This window comes from Harpia harpyja, chromosome 8 (genome assembly GCF_026419915.1).
Source record: "Harpia harpyja isolate bHarHar1 chromosome 8, bHarHar1 primary haplotype, whole genome shotgun sequence".
Classification (NCBI taxonomy): Eukaryota; Metazoa; Chordata; class Aves; order Accipitriformes; family Accipitridae; genus Harpia; species Harpia harpyja.
The window spans coordinates 3,047,793-3,072,192 of NC_068947.1; the positions used below are offsets into that span (position 1 = coordinate 3,047,793).

At 46.0% G+C, this 24,400-nt stretch overlaps 1 protein-coding gene and 1 long non-coding RNA gene across 6 annotated transcripts in view; one reads left to right on the forward strand and one right to left on the reverse strand.

Annotated features, from left to right (window-relative positions):
• Positions 1 to 7,680: 7,680 nt before the first annotated feature.
• Positions 7,681 to 24,400, reverse strand: part of PCYT1B (phosphate cytidylyltransferase 1B, choline) — a 33,865-nt gene continuing 17,145 nt past the window's right edge. The window contains exons 4-8 of one of the 4 annotated variants that reach the window (XM_052794760.1): positions 23,893 to 24,044; positions 22,877 to 22,955; positions 18,457 to 18,665; positions 16,075 to 16,263; positions 7,681 to 10,403 (exon numbers count right to left, since the gene is read on the reverse strand). In XM_052794760.1, coding sequence (XP_052650720.1) covers positions 10,197 to 10,403; positions 16,075 to 16,263; positions 18,457 to 18,665; positions 22,877 to 22,955; positions 23,893 to 24,044 — 836 coding nt within the window. In that variant the 3' untranslated portion in view covers positions 7,681 to 10,196. Of the gene's footprint in view, positions 10,404 to 10,987; positions 11,314 to 16,074; positions 16,264 to 18,456; positions 18,666 to 22,876; positions 22,956 to 23,892; positions 24,045 to 24,400 lie in introns of those variants that run through there. The other 3 variants (XM_052794763.1, XM_052794762.1, XM_052794764.1) reach the window with 3 other exon arrangements.
• LOC128145107 (uncharacterized) lies at positions 11,315 to 23,873 on the forward strand. 2 transcript variants are annotated; one of them, XR_008236350.1, is made up of 4 exons: positions 11,315 to 15,562; positions 18,478 to 18,697; positions 20,578 to 20,786; positions 22,805 to 23,873. It is a non-coding gene; the product is annotated as an uncharacterized LOC128145107 (long non-coding RNA). The 2 variants fall into 2 exon arrangements; XR_008236349.1 differs by lacking the exon at positions 22,805 to 23,873 and having other exon boundaries at positions 20,578 to 21,163.

The following is a 24,400-nucleotide window of genomic DNA, read 5'->3' on the forward strand; positions in this document are numbered from 1 at the left end:
TGTGATGACATTTCCAAGGGACTGATTCGGTTTCACACACTGTGGAGCTTAGTTTGTGATTGGCAGCCCAAGGTCAACTTCACACATGCCTACAGAAGGACACCCTCAGTGAGCTGCAGTTGGGAGCTTAGAATAATTTTATAGAAGTGTTTTTTCTTGCCTGTTTTGTCACAAAGCAGTTTGAAATCTATGGATACACACCTTTGAGTGTTTCCATGTCCATTTCCCTCCCCCCGCCCTGAGATTTATTGTTAAAATCTCAAGCATAATTTATTTTTTGTTAAGTTGGTTCTAGAGCTGTATATAAATGCAATTGCTTCCCTGTTGTATTACTCTGAATTTTCAGGTACGTTTAATCTGATCTGGTTTGTATCGGATTTCCAGGTAGATTTTAAGACTTGAAAACCTTGAAAAGTCTTTCATAAATATGTTTTATTCCTTTCAGATGTGAGTCTTTATGAAGTGCTTATTTTCACAAAAAACCCTAGTTTTCATTCTGAAGTTACCTTTCAGTGATTCTTGTGGCACAAGACTTGATTTGTTTTCAAAAAGATAAAATCACGTGCTAACTGAAATTGTGAACTGAAATTCACAATTCTTGATTTTGCTGTTACGCCAAGGACCTGGTACCAAAATATTTGCAAAGACAGCGGTTGTGTAGAAAATAAAATTGTACTTCATTTGAGTGGAAAAATTGAAATGTAAGAATTTTTTTGCTGATTGTAAATCTGAAGATGGCTCTTTCTGCAAAATAATGGAGCTGCAAAAGCATTTGTGGGAGACTGGTTTCTTGAAAAACTAGTCACTACAGATATTACTCTAGGTCCATCACCCCTGCAAATATTATTTCTATGTTATTCCTTGCTGTATATAGATAAGCTCCCTGGGTTCTATAGATTTGTAGCTTGAGGCAGGTTGGGGGGGAGCGAGGGGGTGCAGGTGGGAGTGTGTACCCTAAAGTATTTTGGGATAAAACTTAATTTTCTCTTTTGTAGTCTGAGACAATTGGGTTAACTCTTGGTTTACTCTATCTTTTTAACTAGTATTCATGGCTCCTTTCTCAGAACATTGAGGTAAGAAAAGTTCAGGCCTCTTATCTAGAAACTGCTGTTTCTGAATAACTGTCTAAAATAAAAAACCCCAAATTCTCCTTTTTTTCACTTTCATAGCGGAATCCAGACACAGTTAAAGAGCTTTAAGTTGAAACAATTATAAATTAAACTTATTTGGTGACTGGGAGCTCGGCCATTTGAAATTATGAAGTAATATTTAAAAAAATGAGCTTTGTTTCATGTTCTCCAAATTCCTGGTATTGCAGGAACACACAGGTTTATAAGCAGAAAAGGTGTTAGCATTGGCAAAACATTGAGCTGAATTACAGAGTTTTGGTGCCATCTGTACGCTATGTATGTTTTAAACTTTGCTAAAATTCAGCTAGACTACTGCGGTTTCGCTTAGCATTTTGTTCTAGAAGCGTATGGGGGTTTTTCCCTTTGGTTTTATAGCCCTTACTGTTGACTGAGACTTAATTTATTGATTTAATAATTCATTGGTTTAATATATCAATGCAAGTAACAGAAGGGAGTATTTAACCCCTTGAATCGTCATTGTTACTGTGGTAACAGCAGCACAGCCGGTTTGCAGAACTACGGGGTTTAGAGGGACCAAATCCAGTTTGATGCTGAATAGAGATGAAGCCTATAGTTTTAGCCACTTCCTAATATTTCTGCGGAGTGTGACGTTTCCCTTAATGTTCAGTGTTATTAAGGATTGCCTCCAATTCATTTTTGTTGCTTGGAGTTTTTGATTTCCTGATATGGAAGCAGCAGAAGGTCCTACAGTGGTTTAGAACCAAAAGCGAGTTATTGGGGGTTTCTGAAACGCTTGTTCTGGGTACGTCGGCATGGTTTGTCACCACATGTTGTTTTCTTCGAAGCGTATGAGCACCTTTGGGGTTTGTGTTTTTTCTGCTACATAAATCTCCCTAAAACTAAAGTTCCTTTGATTATTCCTGACATCTGAAATATCTGTTATAAAATAACACCCAAGGCTTCTACCTTGAGATTTCTTCAGCTTTCCATAAAGTTTTATATGTGTTCATAACTTATTCAAGAAAATGAAAAACCAAAAGTTTCTTATCAAGCAATTCCAGAGCAGGAAAGTGCCTGGAGACCCAGCTTGCTTGACTCAACTTTCTTATTAAGTAATAAATGAGGCTCCAGATGGTCAGAATTTTGCTAGAACTGAGATAATTTCCTTTCAGATGAAGAATTTATTTTAAAACTTCAGATGAGAAGAAATCTGTGTTGTACTTTCTTGCTGCTTACCATTTGCTGTGATAGGATATTCACAGGAGCTGAGTGGTTAAGTAGCTCAAAATTGCAAAATCTGTTGGCATGTACCACATAATATTTGACAGTAGCTGTCTGTAGAATATGAAGCAACTAGTTGCAGCAGCAATATAATGAAGATTTATGGCTCTAGGACACAGGCTTATGTGGGAGAACAACTTGTAATGAGGGATCAGTTTCCCATTATACAATTCATGCCTTTTTTAGACTGCTGTGGACTCATTCAGTACTTAAATTTGTTACTTTCAGTGGAAAGAGAAGTCTTGCAGTAGACAGTTTTTAAATGAAGTCAGACATACGAAACATGTCAGGCATGCCTAGTAGGAAAAATTAAACCTTCTTTTTGTCAGATTAGTTTATGTTCATCATCTAACTCAGAGGCTGTTTTTACTTCAAGCTTTTGCACCATCTCCTGTAGCAGTAAAAGTAAAATTGAGTGTAGTAAATAATGTCTGCTGTATTTTGTCTAAGAGCATCAGTCATTCACAAGACTGTTACAGCAATCTGAAAACCCTTCTCCATCTAGTGACTTGGATAATTTTTTATGTCTTTGGCCCAAACTGTCCCCCTTTGTGTCTCCTAGTCCAAAGGCAACAGGCATGTCGCTTTGCTGCTACTAGCATGCAACTAGGAGACGTGATTTGGAAGTTGTAAGATGATTTTCCTTCTTGATCTTCCACTGTGAATTCTTTTCTTGAAAGTCATAAATGAGCAGGCACCTGTAAGTAAGCTGATTTAAAAGGGCTTTTTCAGAAGAAAGCTTCAGTTCTGCCAGTTTTCAAGGTCGCGTGTTGCCTATGTTTTGGTATTAGAAAGCTTTCAAAGGACAGCTTCGTTAGAATTTTCTTGTGGTTATGGAAACTGATGTCGGTTGTTAAAACGTAGGAGCCATCCTAGCAGACTTGAGGTTGTCAGTGGTGCACGTGGCTTCCCCAGCGCTTTCTGTGAGCGCCTCCCTTGCCTGTTTTGCTTTGCTCTGATGTTAATAAATCTCTTCTTAGACACAAGAACACTTCAAACAATCCTTGGGGCTGTGGAGGACCAACACTTAAGCATGGTTCGGTTTGCATTCAGGTAAAGGAACATGGGTTTTTGTGTGTCCCTGCGAGTCATGGTTCTGTGGCGGTTTCTGTGTCTCTAGACATCGCTGGACTAAAGGGTTAAGTTTTACAAACACCAGAGAAGCAATATTCCTTCTGTCCTTATTTTCGGATACGGGTGTCCGTTGTCAGTACGATGCAGTATGCTTGAAAACTGCCTGCTATGTTATGCACCACATAAAACGGCCAGGTCCTGTATGTTATAATGTATGAGTTTACCACCTTTACAAAATATTTTGCAAATAGCCCTTTGTGATGGATGAGGAGGTTGCAGTTATGCTTTATTCTGGTATATTTAAATACATTTTGTCTTGCTGTTATTCTGTGCACTTAATGATGGAGAATGCCGGCTTGCTAAACATCGTGTTTTACAGCAAGAGAGCTGAAGTTTCTAGATTTTGAATGGTATAGGAAAGTATTTTATCAAGGTGTTTGAGACACAACTGTCAGTGTTCAAATATATAATCAATCTCTAACTTTTTGTTTCTCAGTAAAGAGTTGAACAGTTGGGTAAAACATGCAAAAAGATCACCTTGGGCACTTCCCTGTAGATATAATTTCATTAATTTAGCAGGTGAAGTCAAATCTGTGGATGGCACAGTAGTACCACCACTCTTTGCATAATGACTAACTGCGTTTTAATTAGCTTCTATGTAGTTTATGTTCTTAATGACAAATTGACTTGAATTCCCAGAAACTGGAAGTCGAAAGGTGTCAGAACAGAGGTGCTTGACCTCATGGCATTATTTTTTTGTGCATTTCTCTAAAGGATACAGACTGTGAGCTTGCTGGTGTTTTCTGATGGTTCTCCGTGTTCTCTGTGTGTCTATGATACACATATGTGCTGGGGGGGCGTTGAATAGAAGGTACTTGGGCGTGGTGTGGTGGATAAAATTAAAACACCCAAGGCAGAATTTCCCCTTAAATTTGTTTTGCCTGTTTGTTTTCAGATTATATTTTGCTGTACTCCACTGTACAGAGCAGGCTCTTGTGTTTGCGTGAAAGGCAAACCTGCCTTACCTAGCTTATGAACTTGCAGTTCACTGTTTCTCATTGAAGGAAGGATTGATGCTCTTGGAGAGAATACCTAAAAAGGGGTGGAGATACCAAGTGTGAAAGAACCGTTTGAACTGAAGAAAGGTACTGGCCCAACCATAAACTGGCCATGAATAACTGCTGGGACAAGGGGAATTCAAGCCTCTTACTTGAGGAACTGGTTTTAACACGGGAGCTGCTGCATGCGGCTGGGAGATACGGCAGAGTGACTTGTCATAGGAAGAGCCTCAGCTGTTGCAGGAGTCTCGGTCCCACGTTCCCCAGTTAGCATGGCAAAGATGCATTTCCAAAGGCTTTCAGCTATTTTTATTTCATTCTGCATCTGTCTCCTCTCCCTCAGGTGGAGCTGGGAGGCAGTGGCCTTGATTTCCATTTGGATTAGAAATGCTAATGCAGCCCTTCCTTGCGCACGCCAGGAAAGGGCCTTCCCTTCGGAAAGAGAAGGGCAGAAAATATCTGTGTGTGCGTGCTTGGGGAACATGCATTGTATTTTGAGAGGGGGAAAAAAAAATCTTCCTTCAAAATAAGATCAGAAGAGTTCTTAAGACAGCCTGCTGCCTGAAAGGGTCTCCACACAAGAGGCAAAGCCCTAGGTCTGATTTCAGCTCTGTTTTAGGAGGTTGGACGTCTTCCGCACCAGGCACGAGTGAAACTGCTGCTTAATTATGTGCTATCATATAGGACTTTTCCCATGGTGGTTTATTATTACACTTTTCTTTTTTTTACAAGCAAATTGATGTAGTGTCAAACCTTTTTTCCTGCTGAGCTGAGTTGATAGGCCTGGTGTTGATGCAGGGGACCTTCTTGGTCCTGAGGGGGTTTGCCGAAACCAGAATCTCCTCGGGCTGGTCTGACCACGGGGACGCGGCACTGGGGACCCACCAGACGGCTTCCGTTGGCAGAAGTCATTCTTCCCGAGACTTCAGAGTGGAAAAGCAAGGAATCGGGGTCGAGGAAGCAAAGTCCTCAACATTGCGTGCCGAGGGGAATTCAAACAGCTTCACCCTGTTTTAGCGAAGGCTTTGGCGTGGGGAAGGAGGTCAAGGGTCTGGCACCGATGCTGGACTCGAGCTGTTTTACAGTGGTCTCGTAGTCACTCTTGTAGCCAACGTCTGTGGCCACTAGCTGAGCAAGGCGTGAAGCCTGTCCTGCCTCCAGGCCAAAATCACCTCTGCCTTTTCAGGGGCAGAGAAGGTGGAAGTGAATAGCATAATTTCCAGAGGGATGACTTGCAGATGTAAAAGGGAAAGCGATGCGGACAAGGAGAGCAGAAGCGTTCGGGAGAAAGCAGAATGGGCGACGCTAGGGATTTATTACAGCCGTATCCTTGATAAATGGTCCCAGCTCTGAGCTGGTCCTCTTGGGAAGTCAGGATTCCTCTGCAGTTTTCCTGTAGCTTTATTTGAAATGCCTGTTTCCTGCTGTTAACTTTGTCCAGCTTCCAGCTGTCAGTACTGCTTTGTGCTATTCTAAATATTTTCTTTCTCTTGAGAATTACGTCCCTACAGTATTTGGGCATAATTTTTAATATACACACGAAATTATAATCTGTTTTTTTAAATGTGTGACTTATCTTTCTTGAGCCTTTTGAGCTCAATCATCCCTGCGAGCGAGCTTACACGATGTTGTATTTCATGCCTAACTGATGGAAGAATTTAAGGAAATACTGTAGATGTCTCACAAGTGCTGGCACAAGAACTCTGCCTTGTACTGCAGAAAATCATCTCTGCTTCTTCAGTCATATTTCAAACGTTCTCCTACCTGTTTTATATGAGCTCGTATCAATTCACAGCGGGGACTCTCCGACCACCTCCACTCATGCTCTTCGCTAATGTTTTCAGGGTTCCTACGGTGCAATGAAATACCAGTTACAAAATTGAAAATGCTTTGCAGTTCGTACCGCTGGATTTAAAGTTTGTTCCGAATCTAACATGGTGCTTGTTTGCAGTAGAGAGGGAGAAGCTGCCGCAGGGCGCTGCAGCTCTTGCTTTGTGTCACCTTGCCTGGGAAGGCCCGACTCGGCGATGGCTCGCGTCGTCCCTGGGTTTCAGGTCCGCGTGAACAAGGGTCCCCGTCGTCCCTTCCCAGAGCGCCGTCGGCAGCGCAGGCGCACGCCTGCGTGGAACTGGCACCCAAACGGCAGTGAGACGGTGGGGCAGGCGTCGGTCAGAGCCGGTCCCTCTCCGTGGGGCTGTGGAGGCGGCTCGGTGGCAGAAGAGAAGCGGGACTGCAGCCGGGCTGACTTTCCCCACTCCTGGGAGCGTACGAGGATGTCTCGTCTGTCTCCCGAGTGATGCAAGGCACTGCTTAAGACAGCCCCAAATCCATCTTAAGTAATAAAGCTTGTATTAGACCAGGGAGTGTTTTGGTGTAGACTCTGTGCTTTTAGTTTCTCTGCCGCACTGAACGACTTTGAAATTTGCTTATTCCGTGATTAAAAATATCTTAGCTGGGAAGTCCTAAGCCCCCGTCTGCTGGTTCAGCTTCTCCCTGCCTGAGGCAGGACTGTTCAATAAATAAACAATCTTTCCTACAGCTGCTGCAGTAACAACTTCTTTCTTACAGAAAGGACAAAAGGGGAAGAGCGAAGCGGGAACATTCAGGCATCAGACTGACTTAGCTGGAGGAAGAGTCAAGTCGAAAGGCCAGTGTCAGGATTTGCCCCTGTGGCTCAGGTTTGCTGCTGCAGTTTCCCATAAATCTGGCACAGCTGCTCACCCCCTTGGCGCACGCAAGAGCGTCATAGCTGCTGCTGGGGATGGTTTTCAGAAGCAGAACCGGGATGGCTGCGAAAGCACTGCCTCTTTCTTCCACTTAGAAGTAAGAATTAAAATAGCGGCTCCGGATCCCACTGCGTTGGGGCGGAGGGTGAGGGAGGTCTCGAACGTGCTGGTGCCTAAGAGGCAGCATTTCCCCACCTTTACCTTGCAGCCAGAAAAATGCGGGTGAAGGTGAGGAGAGAGGTGATCCGTCAGGGCGAAGAGCAGCAGTACCGACTCAAGCAGCAGGATTGGGGGCAGGTTTTGGCAAAGCTGCTCTGCTGGCGTTTGAGGGGGGTGTAAAGCCCTGGGGTACAAAGGGTGGGGATAATGAGCACTGTGCTATCAGTGGGTCTTAGGGAAGGGGTTGTGTTTTTGTGTCCAAAGGTGCTATAAAATGAAGGTGAGAGGCAGCAGTATCTGTTGTACACTTTATTTTTCATGTGGAGCTTGGCTGATAAATAGGACTGAATTAAAGCAACACTCGTGAAAAATAAAACCCAACCATGACTCAGAAGTGCAAAATTGCTCTCCACGCGTCCAGAGACGACGAGGTTCTGGTTTGCTGAGACAGCACATGGATTTTACTGTCTGTACCAGCAGGGCAAAGGCTTCAGCTTATTGATATCCTAAATGCAAACGGATGCCTGGTACAGTATATGGCTTTGTTGCTGGGTAGCCACCTGTGACGCTGAGAAAACAGCTTCTGTTAAGAAGAGGTCACTGGTGAGTTTTTCTCCAGTTCCTATTTACAAGTCGTGGTGCTGTCTTCCACTCAAACCACTGAACAAGGGCTGCTGAACAGCAAGCGCTATGAAATTAAAACAAAAAAACGAATGGTAAAAGCCCAGAACAACAAAAACCTGCCCACCTCCATTGCATTTGGACATGGCTCATCGTAGAAACAGCACCAGTAGAGAGCAGACAGTTCTCGTGGTGGAGGAGTGGTTTGTGATGGGAAGACTTAAGACTTGCAAAGGTTCAGAAAAACTAACAAGTGCATCCCAGGTATGAAATTACAGTAACAGGTTGCCTAAGGCTGAGAAAGGTCTTAATTGCATCATCCTGTTGGGCGCACAGCTGGTGGCAGCTGAACTAGCTGTGGCTCTCCCTTTGCGCTTTCCACCCTGTTCCCTGCTCCTCTTTTTGCAGCTCTGTGAAGAAGGAACTAGCTTGACTCCAGAGGACAAAGCAAAGTGTACTCGGTCCTGCGGTAGTCCGAGAAGTGCCTGGCAAAATGTTGCCAAAGAAAAATCGGTTACCCCGTAGCAGGGGAGGGACGAAAGCTGTAGGGAATGAACAGAGTGCGGGGCTAATGTGGTGCCTGGTACAAGGGTCTGTAATTTACCTGCCTGCAAAGGGATCTGGAAGGGAAGGAGTGAAAGGAGTTGACCTACTAGGCCACTCGGCAAGGTGAGGACGGTAGCCTGGGGTGAGGGGACCGCTGCCAGCGCCGTCCTGTGTGCTCAGGCACTCGGGCATCTTATTCCTTCGGTTCTTTTCCAAGAGCCGCTCGGAGCCCTCCCTCTCCCAGCGTTTCCTGGGCTGCCTGTGCAGGGAACCAGCCCGCAGCAGCCTGCGTGTCCTCATGGGTTTGCAACTCCAGGCAGCAGGGCACGGCAATGATTTCGCTGCTGCAACTCCCTGCCCGCAGTCTTTACCTTTACCTTTACCTTTGCCAAGCTGGAAGGAGATCAGCTAGGGCATCGAGGGGAGGGGAAAGCTTCACTCGTGCTACCCTTTCTGCTTGGGGCTGTATGGGTGTCATGGACGGAGAAGGAAAATCCCCATGCCTATTCCTGTTTAAAAGGTTTCCATTGTTTTTTCCAACTTTTTCTCCACGTTAGGGTAGAGGAATGGCCTCGGGACCCCTGCAGCAGCAGGGTGTCTGTGAACATGTCTTGGTTAGAGCTTGATGAGGAATTTGTTTAACTGGTTGAGTAGCATGTGAGGACAGCAGCACTGTTGTGCTCGTCATCTGGGGAGACGTAGCTGGGAGCAGCAGGGTTTCCTAGGAGGCCAGGTCCCCAGGCCTTGGGATCCTACTTGTGGTTTTTAGAATTCACCAGTAAAAATCACCAATGTCTTAAAACTGTCTGTTTCCTATAACACCACATTCCAGCTAGGGCTGTCTTTTCATTTACCTTCTTTCCTCCAAAGTGCAAAGCCAGGGAGCAAAACAGAAGTTATGGGGTAGCTGTTCAGGCACTAGGAACACGGAGAGCAATTTGATAAAGCAAATGCAGCCTGACTCTTTACATACACCCCGTAGAGAGGCTTGGTCAACAAGCAGCGTTCAACAGCTTGAATATATTAAATGGATTTCCACCAACTCAGCTGGAGAGCTCTCCATTTTGCTGGCATGGTTTGGGGTCTGGGGCAGATTTCATTCAAAAAGAAAAGAAGTAAAATTTTATTTCCCGTTTCTGAATGTATTTGCTGCAGCAATGCCGTTTCTTCACGTGCCAGAAGAGCTCAAGGTTAGCAGGGTCCGGTACAACTGCATCTTCTCCATCCACGGGCCGCAGCCATCGCGTTGCCTGTGTGCCGGGTCCGGATCAGGAGCCGACAGGGCTTCTCCCGCCGGCCCCGCTCGGTGCAGAGTTCCCCGCCGAGCCGGCCTGGCCCCAGCAGCTGTAAGCAGCAAGACATGGAGAGGAACTTGCACAAAGGTGTATGTTTTTCTGTTGGTCCCCGCTACCGTGTCTGGCAAGCGCTGCCGGCAGGGCCTCCGGGCACCGCAAGGGAGCGGGGATGGGATAAGCTCTTCCTGAGATCTCCCTTGCTGTGCTCCAGTCTGGTTTCAGCATCTTCTCCCAGAGCATGTTCCCTGCTGTCAGAGATAGCCCAGCTGTTCCTCACGCTTCTCCCCATCCAGCGGTTGAGTTCACAGCTTGTTCTTCTGTCTCATGGTTAAAAAAATATATATTTTACTTTTCATCCTCGTCTCCCTCGCTCATGCTGCTGAGGGAGGCAGAGGCAGCTTTTGGAGAAGAGGGAGGGGAGGCTTTATTGAAGACCCAGGGTGGAGATGGAGAACGGGACGGAGAACGGCCTCGCGTAGGACTGCTGTTGGGGCTCTGCCGGGGAGAAAAAGCCTGGAGCATTCGGCCACTTCGTTCCTGGAACATCTGCTTCTGCAAAAGCAAAGTGAAAAGATGCTCTTTGAGTAACGCACAGAGGGGGAAGGTATGTCTGTGGGCAGGCAGGGGCTGTGCTGCGCTGTGCCTCTCGCCTGGGAGAGAGCAGGGAGACAGAGGATAGACTTCTGCTCTGAAGCATGGCCAGTTCAGCCCACACTTAGCCTTTGCCTCTTCTGCTGTGCGCATAATAACCTGTTTTTTTACATGACAAGGTTTTTTTTCTTAGATGGGATACCCCTAGTGTGAGATTACCGTGTGTGTTGTCCTGTGCCAGCTAGGCAGAACTCCCTTGGGATTTCTTGTACGTGTTGGTCACACTCTGTCTCAAAAAGTCAGTTTTCTGCCTGAATTCCCAATGTTCCTTGTTCCCAGGACCTTTTCCTTTTAGTGTGCTGGGACAGACCACCCGTCTCCTCCTGAGCTTCCTGGCTGGCCCAGACTTTTTTCCTCCTTCCCTTCTGGAGGGATGCAGCCACTTCCCCAGCTACCTGGAGCAGGCACCACCCAAACCCTTAAACTGTGGATGGGAATGTTAGAATTCAGGTGTCTGTGTTGATAAGAGAAACACGTGCAGGCTCTACGTTCTGCTTTGGGCTTTATTATCATTTTTTGCTTTGTAAAGCTGAGTGGAGGCCTGCCAGAGCTGCTGGGGTGGAAGAGACCACCTTTTCGGTCAAGCAATCTGCTACGCTAAGGCAAATGCTGCAACTTGTTAGCGCCTGCGTGGCCTCACGTTAGGCTGCTGGGCTGGGTTACGGGAGATCTGGCATGTGCTGCGTGGCTGCTGCGGGCTTCCTGTGGAAAATGCCAAATGCGAGTGCCTCGCTGCTCCTCCTGGGAATGGGGAACGAGAAGTCTCAACCTTGGCTGGAGCACCGGGAGTCGGATCGTAGGTGATGCTTGGCTGGAATGGAAGAGCCAGCCCAGACAAAGTTAAGTTTGCTGCTCGGGTCTGAGAGCAAAATACAATTTTTCAGAACGTATTCTGGGTTTGCTTTCTTGGGCAGCTGCAGTCCGCAGAGTTTCTCAGCTTGAGTTTTTGTTTTCTTCCTCCCCTTCCCCCTGCAGCAACTCTGCTCTGTGATGACCTTCCTCCCAGCCAAGGAGTGTGTGGCTGCCCATCTTGCTCTTCCTCCCCCTCTTTGAAACTCAGTATTCCCTGCCAGTGGAGGGGCAGATACTAGGTTTTCCCATCAGGTTTCTGGTGTTTGCTAATCCTGGGGGTTAACGATTGAGCACAAATACCAAATTTAACTGTTACCCTGTCAGCTCCCTCACCCAACTTATATCTTTATCATGTTGGCCATTATTAACTTAGTTTTAGAGCCTGGATGTTGCTGCAGTGCAGAATGACAGAACAGTTCCTGGCTGGAGCCACACTTAGCAATGCTCTCATGCATAAAGACCCACGGTGTGTAACCTACCCTGCACTACTGCTAGGTCCAAAATAGTCAAGGTTTCCTCAAATCTCAATAGTTAGCAGATGGTGGTTGCTCCTGATAAATGGTGCCAGGCAGCATTTGGATGGGGGAAGGTTTCTGCTGCGGAGAGCCGTGAGGATGTCACCAGGGCTGGCAGAGCCCTGGAGCCTGCTGAAATTCAGTGGTAGGAGTGCAAAATTTCTCTTTCAATCACAGGAATTGAGGTTTTGTTGGCTTGACTTAGTCTGTTTCATCCTCTCGCTGAAGATAACCCCCAACAAAAAAAATTATGTTTGATATGAAATCTCTTTTTCCTGGCCAAGCAAAACACTTCGATTCCCTCCTGCCCCTGGCACCTTACCAGCCGCTTCAGAAAGCTCAGTGATGTTGTGGGGCTTCACGGCGGAGATCGAAGTGGCCCAGCTTGGCTGGTAACCCACATGGCAGGGGGTAATTGACTGTACCTCGGGCCGCATGGGCCAGGGATGGAAAGGAGAATCCCACCTTCTTGCTAAGGCCCTCAGCCAGGCCGTAGGACACCTGCTTTTCCTTCAGCAAAGAGTTTGTTGCTTGAGCAAGCTGCTGCACTCCCGGCTTCAGCAGGGTAAGCGCCTGGCCAGTCCGAATTGCCTCCTGCATTAGTGCTGTAAGCACCAGGTCGCTGGCTAAAACCTGCGCTGCTGCAGGAGGAGGAGGTGGTTTAAGTCACCTGCCTCCAGAATGACTCTTCTCCTCCAGCTGTGCTCTAGCAGGGTTGGTAAGTCATGCCCTTCGCAGGCAAAATCTTCCTAACAGGGACTGCTCCTCGGGCCATTGGGTGCTGAAGAAGTAGAATAAGTGTTAATGGCTTCCTTGAAGTGCTGGAGGGTTAGACAAGGCTGGGTGCGCTCTGGACCTTTACCAGAGGTGGGAAAATAATTTCAAAGCCTTAGTTCGAGTAAGTTCAGATACCCCAAACCAGTTTAGGGAGATAATGCTTTCCTTTTGGCAAACTTGCTACTGGGCAAAACTGTTCTGCCTGTTTCTGAATTCTATTGCCTAGACGTTGATACTCCTTTGCTTTACAAAACAAGCACCAGTTGGGCGTTACGAAGGATGGCTGCTTTTGAGCTGCTGATTCTTTCAAGGCCGTGCTCAGATCTAGGCTGCGGATGCACGGCGTGGTCTAAACACCCTCCCTGGGTTCTAGTTGCAACCTGCAAGATTTATCGGAGCGCCCGCTGATGTCTGAGGTGATGCAGCCCTTTCCCAGTGCGACCATCCCCGACTCCGCACGCCGAGCAGACGGAAGGCGTCCCTTTGAAGGGACACCTCGTCTGAAGGGACACTTCTGAGGGAGACTGGCACGGAAACCCTGCCCTGTGAGCCTTGCTTTCTCTCCGCTGACCTGAAGTGCAGCTGCCTGCTCGTACATCTCTGAGAGGTTCTCTCTGCCATTACGGCCTCGGCGCAGGGCTGCGCGGTGGTCCTCTCTCACGCAGGAACAAAAGTTTCATGCTGGGTTAATGGTTGTTTCTGACCCTTCTGTGATACTCTCACAGAAAAAGTCCAGGCAGGGGATTGCACAGGTGGGCAAAATTGCCAAGGAATTACAGACATCTTGACATTTGAAAAGTGACATTTTGACCTTTTTCACAAACGGGCGGGTTTTTTGTGGGTTATGTGGCCCTTACGTTTAGAAAATTGATGCTAGCATAAAGTGTATTATAATAATTATTTGTGAAATAATAATAGCATTTTAATGGTATGCAAATTACTGATTGAGGAATCCAGCATGCCCATAACGATTCCTGTACTTTTAATGTCAACATTAAAAGCAATATCTAACTAACAGTGATAAGGTAAATTAGTGTTAATAACAGTTTTGACACTAATAGCAAGTTATCATTATTTTAAAAGTCTTTCCTGTTGCCAAGGCTCAAACTGATTTTAAAAAAGCCATACCGCTTCTCGGCTTGCTGTCACTGACGCTTTGCCTACAACACTGTGAGGAGATTTCACTCTTCTTGTTCCTAGCAAAGGTCTCTGTGATTGCAGCAGAGTTCCTACTCTGTGGTCCAACACTAACTTAGGAAGCAGGAGGCCACCCCCAGTTCCTAAAAGACCTTTGCAGAGCAGCTTTTCCTTAATCGAATTTGGTAAAATGTTTATCAGCAAAGGGTTTTTAAAAATGCCATCGGTGTGCAGTGTTGAGTGGGTAGAGCGAGGGAACGGGATCAAGGCTTTTAAATTTTTTTCCTCTCTTGGCACAGCCAAGCTCATCTCACCTCCTGGGGGTTTCACATGCTCTGTTAGCATTAGTTTTATTTATTCAGCACCTATGGCCACAGGACCATCCCAGATGGGAAACACTCGCCCAGCTCTATGGAGAATAACTTAGAGGAAGCTTCGTGTGGATGTGGTCAGTGCAGGTAAACCTGGGCTTTTCATCGCAAGAGTTACCCTCTTCCCCTCTCCAAGGAAAATGATACTGTCGATGAACAAATTGCTAAATAAACTATTTGTTGATTGTGGCTGGGACGGGTGTTACTCGGAGAGCTTTGCATGGGACAGGCGCAGCTATAAAGGGATTATAAAGATGCAGTCTCTGTTCTGAAGCCTTCACAGCCTAATTTTAGGCTTTTCTCAACTGCGTGGTAATCAACACGGCAAGTCATGGCTGAGAAAATATGAGAACTCCAGTAAGAGGTAGGTACCATGTGCTTTGGTGGCCCTGAGTTGTGACGTGGCTGTGATGTGGGCTACTTAATTCACCCGGGGTCTGTGACTCTTCCCGAGGGTTTGTTTATAAACAAAACCTCTGCTGAGATCAAGAGAAGGTACCTTTTGTGCCAGGCAGTTGTTCAGGTATGAACTGGTAAATGTAACCTGAGAGAACATTACGTGTGTGTTGGCTCCTTAAAAATATTCCGGTAGTGTCTGCTTCATGCTAGTCCTAAACTGTTTTTTCTGGCTTGCTGCCTCTGTTGACGTTTTGCCTCAAACTGTAATCCACGAGCAGTTAAAGCTTTGCACAAACCTCTCACAAAGGGTCTGCTTTCAAGCGAGGAGGGAGCTGCCTGACTGTCTGTGTGCCACGGTCTGAAAACATTCCTCTGAAGCATCCTGCTCTTCTGCGGGATTATTTCTCTAGCTCTCACTCTGCTCCCTTCAGTTCACCCTGCGCTGCTTGCTGCTCTCCTCTGTGCTTGCTCACGTTTCGAACCAAGCAAAAGCCTCACTGGGAGCTTGCGACGAGAGTAGCACGTCCAAGCTGATGCCTGTACTGGAGGGTCTGGCTGGTGCCTGGGCTTTCACCAGAACTCAGCTGCGCAGGGAGCTTTTGGAAAAGGACTGACTCCCAACAGGGAAGGTCTAAGAAGGTCTGTTCAAACAGATGAAAATCCTACGTTCAAATTAAGCTTTGCTACTGCTTTCAATGTAGCAAAGGGAAGTTGTACCAGAAAACAAAGCCTCTCAAGGTTTGGCAAGCTATCAGAACTCAAAGATAGGGGCTGGGACTCTTTTGGGGCTCTGAAGTGTCACCAACTCACCACTCGCTCAGTGCATGACTTTGGTTTGAGCAGGTATGGCCCTGGGGTTTCTCCCCAGAAGGATGCTGTTGCAGACTCTCAACTGCCTTTCCAAGGCACCAGGGGACCTTTGGTAAATGGGCTCTGTGGAGCTGGCATGTACTGAGGAGAGCTTTGAAAGTGCTTCTGTTTCACCTGAGCTTTCCCTGCAGTCAGTCAGGTGAGCCTGGCCACTCAACATGTAAATTCATTTCTTGGAACTTTAAAAACTACTGATTTAAAGTTAGAAAACTGTCATCTTCTACTGCTGAGTACAGAGCATGAAGAGAACTATTGAAAACTTTTCAATGGTCCTGTTTCCCTCACCACCTCCAGTGTATAATTCCTCCCTGATGTCTGTGTGGCACCCCATTTAGTGCTAATGGGGAGAACAGACTGTATTAGCCTTTTTGCTTGTGTGTTGCTGTTATGCAGCTCTACTGAATGCAGTATCACATTCAGCATTGCACCTTCACAAAAGACACAAATTATCCCAAAGAAGCAACAGCCAGAAGTGGCAAATCCTCCTGCTGCAGTATTGGCATGCATTATCAGATTTAGCAAGCAGGTTTGTTGTTATCCTACTGTGCTGGCTTTCAAAACAAAGACTGCAGCAAAAGAATCTGCTCTTGATCTGTGTTACAGAGGAGAAATAAAAACTACTCAGACTTCCTGGGATGGCAGAATACCTACCCAGGCTCCGTCAGGTCCAAACAGCTCTAAAAAGTTGCCAATAAATTCCCTGGACTTTTCTTCCCATTTCTGAATGAGGTCATGGCTCTTCTCTTCCACCTTGTAAACAAATTCTTTTGATTTTTCCTCCACATTCTTGACTTTTTCTTTCATTTTATCCACTTGGTTTTGAAAGCGGTATTTCTTCTCCTGTTTTAAAAGTGTGGACAGAGATTAATATATAGGGACTTGGAAATAATCAGCCACTGACAGTTGAGAAGAAGAAAAAAATTGCATTAATGTATCCTAATACATATGGCCTTGGTTAACTATTCCCACGTTATTTTTATAAATGCAAATTTAACATTTGTGGAACGAAGTGCAGAAGGTACATATTGAAAAGACTGTCTTGTGTGATTACTGTGTTTAATCCAGTACATGAATCTTTCCGTATTTTCAAGCTGAATGCACTTTGAAAATTATATGAGTCTTATGAAGCATACAAGCGAGAAATTAATAGCTCAAACTTAGCAGTAAGCAAAAGGCAAATCTCCCTGGGTTTCCTAGCAAATGCAGCCCGCTGCTGACTTCCCAGCTTGGATGTTAATGGGGACCAAAATGCCTCTTTGGTTGGATTTCTGCAGAGCAGAAGGAAAACTCTCTTCACCTCTGAGCCTGGCTAATACAGGAGCTTCGGGCTGCCACAAAGATGTGTGTAGGCCAGTGGCTTGGGGCCAGCAAACTTCATAGGAAAGAGAGCAAACTCCTAATTGCTAAGTCACACAGAAAAAGAGAGGGACAGAGAAGATAATGTTAGGGAGCTCTCATTGGGCCAAGCTTCTAAAATACTCCAGGGTTAAAGGGCTTTTGTCCCGAAACCTGTCTGTGCTCTGCAAACGTACGGTACACCCAGCTAACGCTGTGCCCTTGAAAGTGTAATGGTCTCTGTAGAAGCACAGACCACTATTGGCTTTTAATTTCCTGTGAACTTCATTTAATGGGCACTTGAATTTACTTTTAAAGCAAATATTGTTTAGTGCTAAGGTGGGTTTTATTCTAGCTTGTGAATCACTAGAAGAACTGTCTTTGTCAGCCGCAAGGCCAAACAAAATCCTCAGTGTCCAAAGAAACCGAACTCACTTTGCACCTAATACGTGATCAACCCTTCCTTTAACAAGGAAACCCATGCTTTGGTGAAATCCTTGGTGAAATCCTGTGGTTTTAATTTTGAAACACAAGCAGTCTCTGGTGCAAATTAGTATTTCTGCATTTAAATTACTATAAGCTAAATAACCAGATGCCAGGAGGGACTTCAGGGTACATCACTGTCTGAGACTAGGGGGAGAATACCTGATGCAACAGTATCTTAACATCAGAGCTGCTAAAGGATAAATTTGAGAACCCCCAAGGCATCCAGCATGCCTTAATTTAACGGATATTTGCAATAGTGATCCTTCTGGGTGGAGTACTTACAAGCAGGATTTTTTAGAGGTGTAGAAGACTGAAAAAAAAAAAAAAAAAGCACAGTGACATAAATATTTATGCCCTGTGATCTGTGATTTATCTGCCAGACTTCAAAATAAGAAACAAGCAAACGAAACCCTCATGAAATGACACAACTGAGTCCTTCACAAGGGGGTGTCCCAGCTCCAGGGAGGGAGGTGGCAAGTCGTGCTGTGAGCCAGCCCAGTCACAAGAGAGGTTTCAGTTGTGTGGGTTATCTCGAGGCCTTAAGACTTGAAATAGTGAAGGAAAATAAACTTTTGTTTCTGTTAAGTGTTTACTCCTCGCTGGAGGATAAGGTGCAGTTCTGTATGTGGAAGCTGAATAATTTGAGCCACCCTTTCAAATGGTGCTTTTGCCCTACCTATTGTGGCTTCTGAGCTCTTCAGCATCATTTACATACCAGCTTCCTAAAGCGCTTCCTTGTCTTTTAAAAACCATTTTAGCTTTCTCTAGTAATCTCACTGCTCAGCGGTTGGGGGGGGTTGTTGTTGTTGTTTTTATCCTGTCGCATTGTACAGAAAGTTTGGCTATCAAAATCTTTGCTCTCTGTGCTGCCTTCTCACAATGGGAATAAAGAAAGAAATTGTGTCTTGGGTGAGTGGCTGAGAAGCCTGCGGGGGGGGCGGGGCTCCTTCTTAGTGTGTCATTAAGTCACCTACAACTCAAGGAATAAGGAGGAGCAGCAGCTTTGTTACAAACGTGAAAGCATAAGATGGAAACGAAGCTGCTAATTAATAGGAGCAATTAAAACTGCCCTCAGTTTTCCAGTTTCTTTTACCTTAAGTTTTTCCCAGCTATTTTAAAAGCAGCAGGAGGAAGATCTCCTTTAACCTTTACTCTACGTTCAGGGTCCTAGGAGAGAGTGTTTCAGAAGCAAATGCAGGTCGGTATACTTACATTTATAAAACTAACATTCAGCTCTTTGGCGGTGTATCCTCGTTGGAGGTTGCGCCGGGCGTACACGTCGTAGTCCCGGACAATCCTTGTGATGATATCCGATGTGGAGATACCTTCGGTTCTCTGCGTTGGTACGAACATTCCTGAGCAAAGTGGGAAAAGAAAGCCCTCTGAGAAAGCACGGCAGGACCAGGCGCTGCGGCAGGTAGCTGAGGATGAACACAAAAATGCCTGACCAACGGTAAGAGACTTGTAATTCTGCCTGTCTTATTCCTAGTTCTTCCTGATGTCCCTGTGTGAGCTTAGGGAAGGTGCTAGGTTGCTATACTGTTCATTTTTCCTCAAGTCTTCAGAAAGGCTGTAACTTGCCCTGTTCACAGTGTCAGCCGTGATGTGGAAGTTATTAGACTGGCAGAGGCTCCCGAGCCGGGAAGGCTAAACCTCGCAGTTGTGGCAATTCACTGAGCAGGTCTTTCCATGCGCGTAGCCCTTATTTAACGTCGTATGAAAGAGCAGGGGGGTTGGCTTCCACTCCTGCTATTGAAAGGCCGTTTGCTGCTCTCCTGCGTATTTCCACTCTCCCCTCCCCTCCTGTGCTGCACCATCGGACGGTCTTTGCTCTGCTGAGTAAAACAGAGCAGCCTCTGGCCTTGGCCAAAGCCAGGAAGCGCCTTCAGGTAAAAGATGCGTTACAATAACTGGAAAACACCCTGGAGGTGCCAGTAGCTTGTAACAGGAAGGCGAAGTGTAATGGTAGCGTGAATAAACACGGCTGTACCGTGGGGACTGAGGGTATCAGCCTCCATAGACCCCATTTCACGTCCGCCTGGCCATGTCAGTGGCTGCATCACCACTCTCCCTGCCCCGACAGATCCGTCCCTAAGAAAACTGGCCATTTATTAAGACTGCTTGTATTTTTCCTCAACACAGCTGAGGTATAGATTGCTTTTTAATTGCTCCTCATCAAGACAGGGTCACTTGAACTGCTAATGCAAGTCACAAAGGCAATAATAGCAGAGTGCTACCACACCTTGGTTTAGTAGATATTCAGGGCTACACAAAATTACTACTATCAGATATACATAATTGCAACATCAAGCTGCTGATGAGAGCGAGCTGTGAGATAAGACTGGAAGTGGTTTTGCAAAAAAAGTAGTGCTTTGTCTTAAAAGGGTGCTATAGCTGCTGGCAAATTAATCCTCACACGATCGCTTGAAGTAGGCAGGCATTGCTAGCTAATTTCACAGGGTTAGAAAAAGATCTGGGGAAGGAATCAAGAAGCTTAGCAGCCTCTTGTGACTAAATGCTATTTGATATTTTTTTCTTTCTGATCTCTAATTAATATTCTGCTAAAAAATAGATTATTTTAATCATGAGCAGAGAGGTTTCCCTGATTGTGCTTTTCAGGCTTGCAGCAGTCACTCAGAAAACTATTTTTGGAAGCAATGAAACCCACTTTGAGCCAGAAACCTTTATAGATAGGAGCTACAAGAATACACGAACAAAATCCAAACCCTACCCTTGCCAAGCCAAGAGCGGAATTGTTTTCAAGTAGATGCACAAACCCACGAATGACAACATTACCTTTAGTCACTGATTTTGCTTTCGTATGCTTCATGTGTTAGACTGATTCATGTTTTCCAAGCTACTGTTCACAGACGTGCAGAGGTTTAGTCAGCACACCCTTACCCAGCTCACCGTTATCCCTACGCCCTCCCACCTACTGAAGGGAGCGGGGAAATGGGAGCCCATGAGAATCTACACAAGGAGCTCCACAATTCCAGTCTGCTTCTCTGCTTCCCAACAACCTGATGTGGGAAAATGGGAGTACTGGAACTAAGGAAAATGCACCAATGCATCCACAGCACTGGTCTATTTAAAACAAAAATCCCTAGGAGAAAGGGAGAAATCGCTATTGTAATAATGTTGGTCTGGAGCATTAGGACTATTACAGCACTAGATCTCAAAAATAAGGTAACATCATTCCCGGTTTATACGTAACAAAATTCAACCATAAAAGACTAAAGTCACTTCTCCAGCAGTGACAGACACAGGACAGACCACAGGTCCCTGAAGCTGTAAATCCATACTCTGTTGTGCAACATTTGAATTTCTCGTCAGGACACGTGCGCACTGACCCGCGCCCAGCAACGGCAGAGAAGGATGTGCCAGGTTTGGGCACTCTCCAGCTCAGTCTGCTAACGATGCAGCGACGCCAAGGGCTGCTGTCATGTTGTCCTGTGCGCTCCCCACCTTACAGAAGAAAAGCAAAATAGCTGCCTGTCCAGCACATATGCTGGATGTCCCTCGGTGACCCGTCCTTACCAGAGGTATGTTTTTGTTCCTTTGCCTAGTGAAGTAAGCTGGTGCTGGCTCTGAAACTGTAGAACAGCAGTTCCCAAAGGAGGCTTGTGAGTCTGACACCACAGTGAGGTTTGCAAGGGGAAAAAGATTAAGAACTGCTGCTATAAAAAGCTTATTCTTTCAGATCAGGTCAATACCTGGTTGTCTGCTGTCATTGTACAGCTTGAGAAGGTCAATTTGCGTGACAAATTACCATCAGGCAGATTTGCTCTGGAATTTTTTTAAGCCTCCAATAAGCATGTTTATGTAGACCAGGAAGAGGATGGATTCACCAGGTTTCAAAGCAGCACCTCCAGGGAGCATGAGAAGAGAGGTGTGATCAGTTCCTCCTCCCGCATTGTTGACTTCAGCATGTTCGTGTTCAATGTAATATGGTAGTCAACCCAATTGCTAAATAGTCATGGCAAATGAATTACTCTGATGCTGACTTAAACTCTCTGCCAGTGTAGTGAAAGGAACCCTTGGTGCAAATCAGAAGTGGATCCTACTGACTCCTGAAGGCTGCCTGTGCTTGCCCGTGTTCAGGACTGGGCTGAGTCAAGGAGTCCTCAGTTCGCGGTTATCAACAAACAACTGAAGTTGGCTGGCCTGCTGTGGGAACTAAACTCATTTTCATCCCTTCAAAGCTCTTGGTCAAGCACCCTAAAATTATTTTAAGAACCCAGATGGGACTCTTTTGTGACAGATCTGAATGGTTTCCTGAGGGTTATGGCAGGAATTCAGCCAAGGACATCCTTTGTGGTTTTACAAAGTTAATCTTTCTGCTGAAGTCAGCAGTATCTACCATTAGGGTGTGTATCAGGTTTGTGTGGCAAGGTTTTGGTAGCGGGGGGGCTACAGGGGTGGCTTCTGTGAGAAGCTGCCAGAAGCTTCCCCCATGTCCAACAGAGCCAATGCCAGCTGGCTCCAAGACAGACCCGCTGCTGGCCAAGGCCCATCAGTGATGGTGGTAGCATCTCTGGGAGAACACATCTAAGGAGAGGGAAAACTTGCTGCACAACAAAAAACTGAAGCTGGAGAGAGGAGTGAGAACATGTAAGAGAAAACAACCCTGCAGACCCCAAGCTGGGTGAAGAAGGAGGGGGAGGAGATGCTCCAGGTGCCAGAGAAGAGATTCCTCTGCAGCCTGTGGGGAAGACCATGGTGAGGCAGGCTGTCCCCCTGCAGCCCAAGGAGGTCCATGGTGGAGCAGATCTCCACCTGCAGCCTGGGTAGGACCCCACGCCAGAGCAGGGGGATGCCCAAAGGAGGCTGTGGCCCCGTGGGAAGCCTGTGCTGGAGCAGGCTCCTGGCAGGACCTGTGGCCCCGTGGAGAGAGGAGCCCACGCTGGAGCAGGTTTGCTGGCAGGACTTGTGACCCCACAGGGCACCCACGCTGGAGCAGGCTGTGCCTGAAGGACTGCAGCCCAGGGAAGGGACCCACGCTGGAGCAGTTTGTGAAGAACTGCAGCCCATGGGAAGGACCCACGTTGGAGAAGTTCTTGGAGGACTGTCTCCCATGGGAGGGACCCCACGCTGGAGCAAGGGAAGAGTGAGGAGTCCTGTCCCTGAGGAGGAAGGAGCGGCAGAGACAAGGTGTGATGAACTGACCCCAACCCCCATTCCCCATCCCCCTGTGCCACTCGGGGGGAGGAGGTAGAGAAAATTTGGATTGGAGTTGAGCCCTGGAAGAAGGGAGGGGTGGGGGAAAGGTGTTTTTAAGAGTTAGGTTTTATTTCTCATTATCCTACTCTGATTTGGTGGGGAAATTTAGTTTCATTTTTTACCAAAGTCAAGTCTGTTTTGCCCATGATGGTAATTGGTGAGTGATCTCTCCCTGTCCTTATCTCGACCCACGAGCCTTTCATTCTATTTTCTCTCCCCAGTCCAGCTGAGGAGGGGAGTGATAGAGCAGCTTTGGTGGGCACCTGGTGTCCAGCCAGGGTCAACCCACCACAGGGCGTAAGACAATATGATATTACCTGTACTGCTTCTCTCCCAGCAGCTGTGGTCAAAAGGCAGGAAAAGAATTTGAGCTGAGGCTGAAAAGGTGCTAAAAAGGTAAAGCTGCCCTTACCTGCCTCCTTTATGTGTTTGTATACATCATCCGAGCCAGCGGAGGAGTACGGGATGTCATCGTGGGCTACAAAGTCAATCTGCCAGTGAACAGAAGAAGAATCACATGCCACCATCACTGAATTTTGGTTCAGTGGGGGGTCGTTGTGGAGGATCATCTCTTTTCTCGACTTCAGCTGAATTGCTTTTGACATTCTCATCCTAAAGCCATCACCTAGAATATTGCACTAGATTTAGGCCTACAACTGCTATGTTGCAAGATCGATTACGAAAGAACAGAAAGCTTGTCTCCAGAAGCACTGCCATTAACACATCACTCTGGCTGGCTCTGTGTGATATTCTGCAGAAAACGTAAGACTCCCATTCCTGCTTTTATTGCTACTGGAAGAGCTAAGTCAAGTGGCAAAGCCTTGGCTTTCAAAACCGTGGAGGCAAGATTACTGATTCTGCCTCCTTGGGACTGTGCATATATATACATGCATACCTAGTACTGTCAAGCTCTCCTTTCGTCACCCAGTGATGTGGACACTAAAATACATCCCAGTTAATTATGCTTTTGTTAAGATTCATATAGATTGCAAGTCAATAGCATGTAAGAAATTCTGTCCTGCCTTTTAGAGGACGCATGACATTTTTATGTATTTCTGGCCAATTATTGCACCTGTTGATGTTAATAAGAAACATGCCTTTAATTCAGGACTTTAGTCACTATGTGATAACTTTCCTGGTTCATGATCTCCTTTCCTGAAAGTTAATTTGTGAAGAATTCTTCAGTGTTATTTTGCAATTCAAAAATCCCACTACAGAAATCATCCCAGCATATTGAGAAAAAAAGGCAAGACAAATACAACATTTTCTGACAAAGATGGAGGCAAGCAATGCCACGTACCTAATTTCAGTGACTGGAATTAACTGAATTAAATAATTTGCTCCAGCTAATAGAATTTCACAGACTTGCTGTTTATTCTCAACTGTTAGTCTACAAAGGGGAAGGGAGGGATAAGGGAAGAAATGTACCTTATGTTTTTCAAGGAACTCGGGTGTCAGTGTCCAGGGTGCATCTCTGATGACCTCATCCACATAACGACAGTGTCTGAGGGCTTCATATCGCTCAGTTTCATTCATCACAGTGAAGCCTTTGAATTTATGAGTTAAATCATCACTGCAAACTAAAATATGGAAGTATCAACAAAATGGCTCCACAATTAGTAGCATTAGCATGACCAGCAGTTGATTATTTCCTGATAATTCCATTAAGCACTTAGTTACTAGCTAATTTTGGGGTGCTTCAGGGCATCTTAGAGTTCTGCTGAGGGTTGGCCAGTACAACCATAGACTTCTGAGAGATCCTTCCCTTTCTGAAGCTGCAGCCAGAGCCCAAGTGAGATATTGTAGGACATCTCAGCTTGTATGGTACGCACATGTTGAGGCAACTCAATCCCACAATAAGCGTGGATTTCACAGGCTGTGAAATTTTGGGGTCGATGGCCAATGCTTTATAAACAATCAAAAAGTGCAGTGTCGA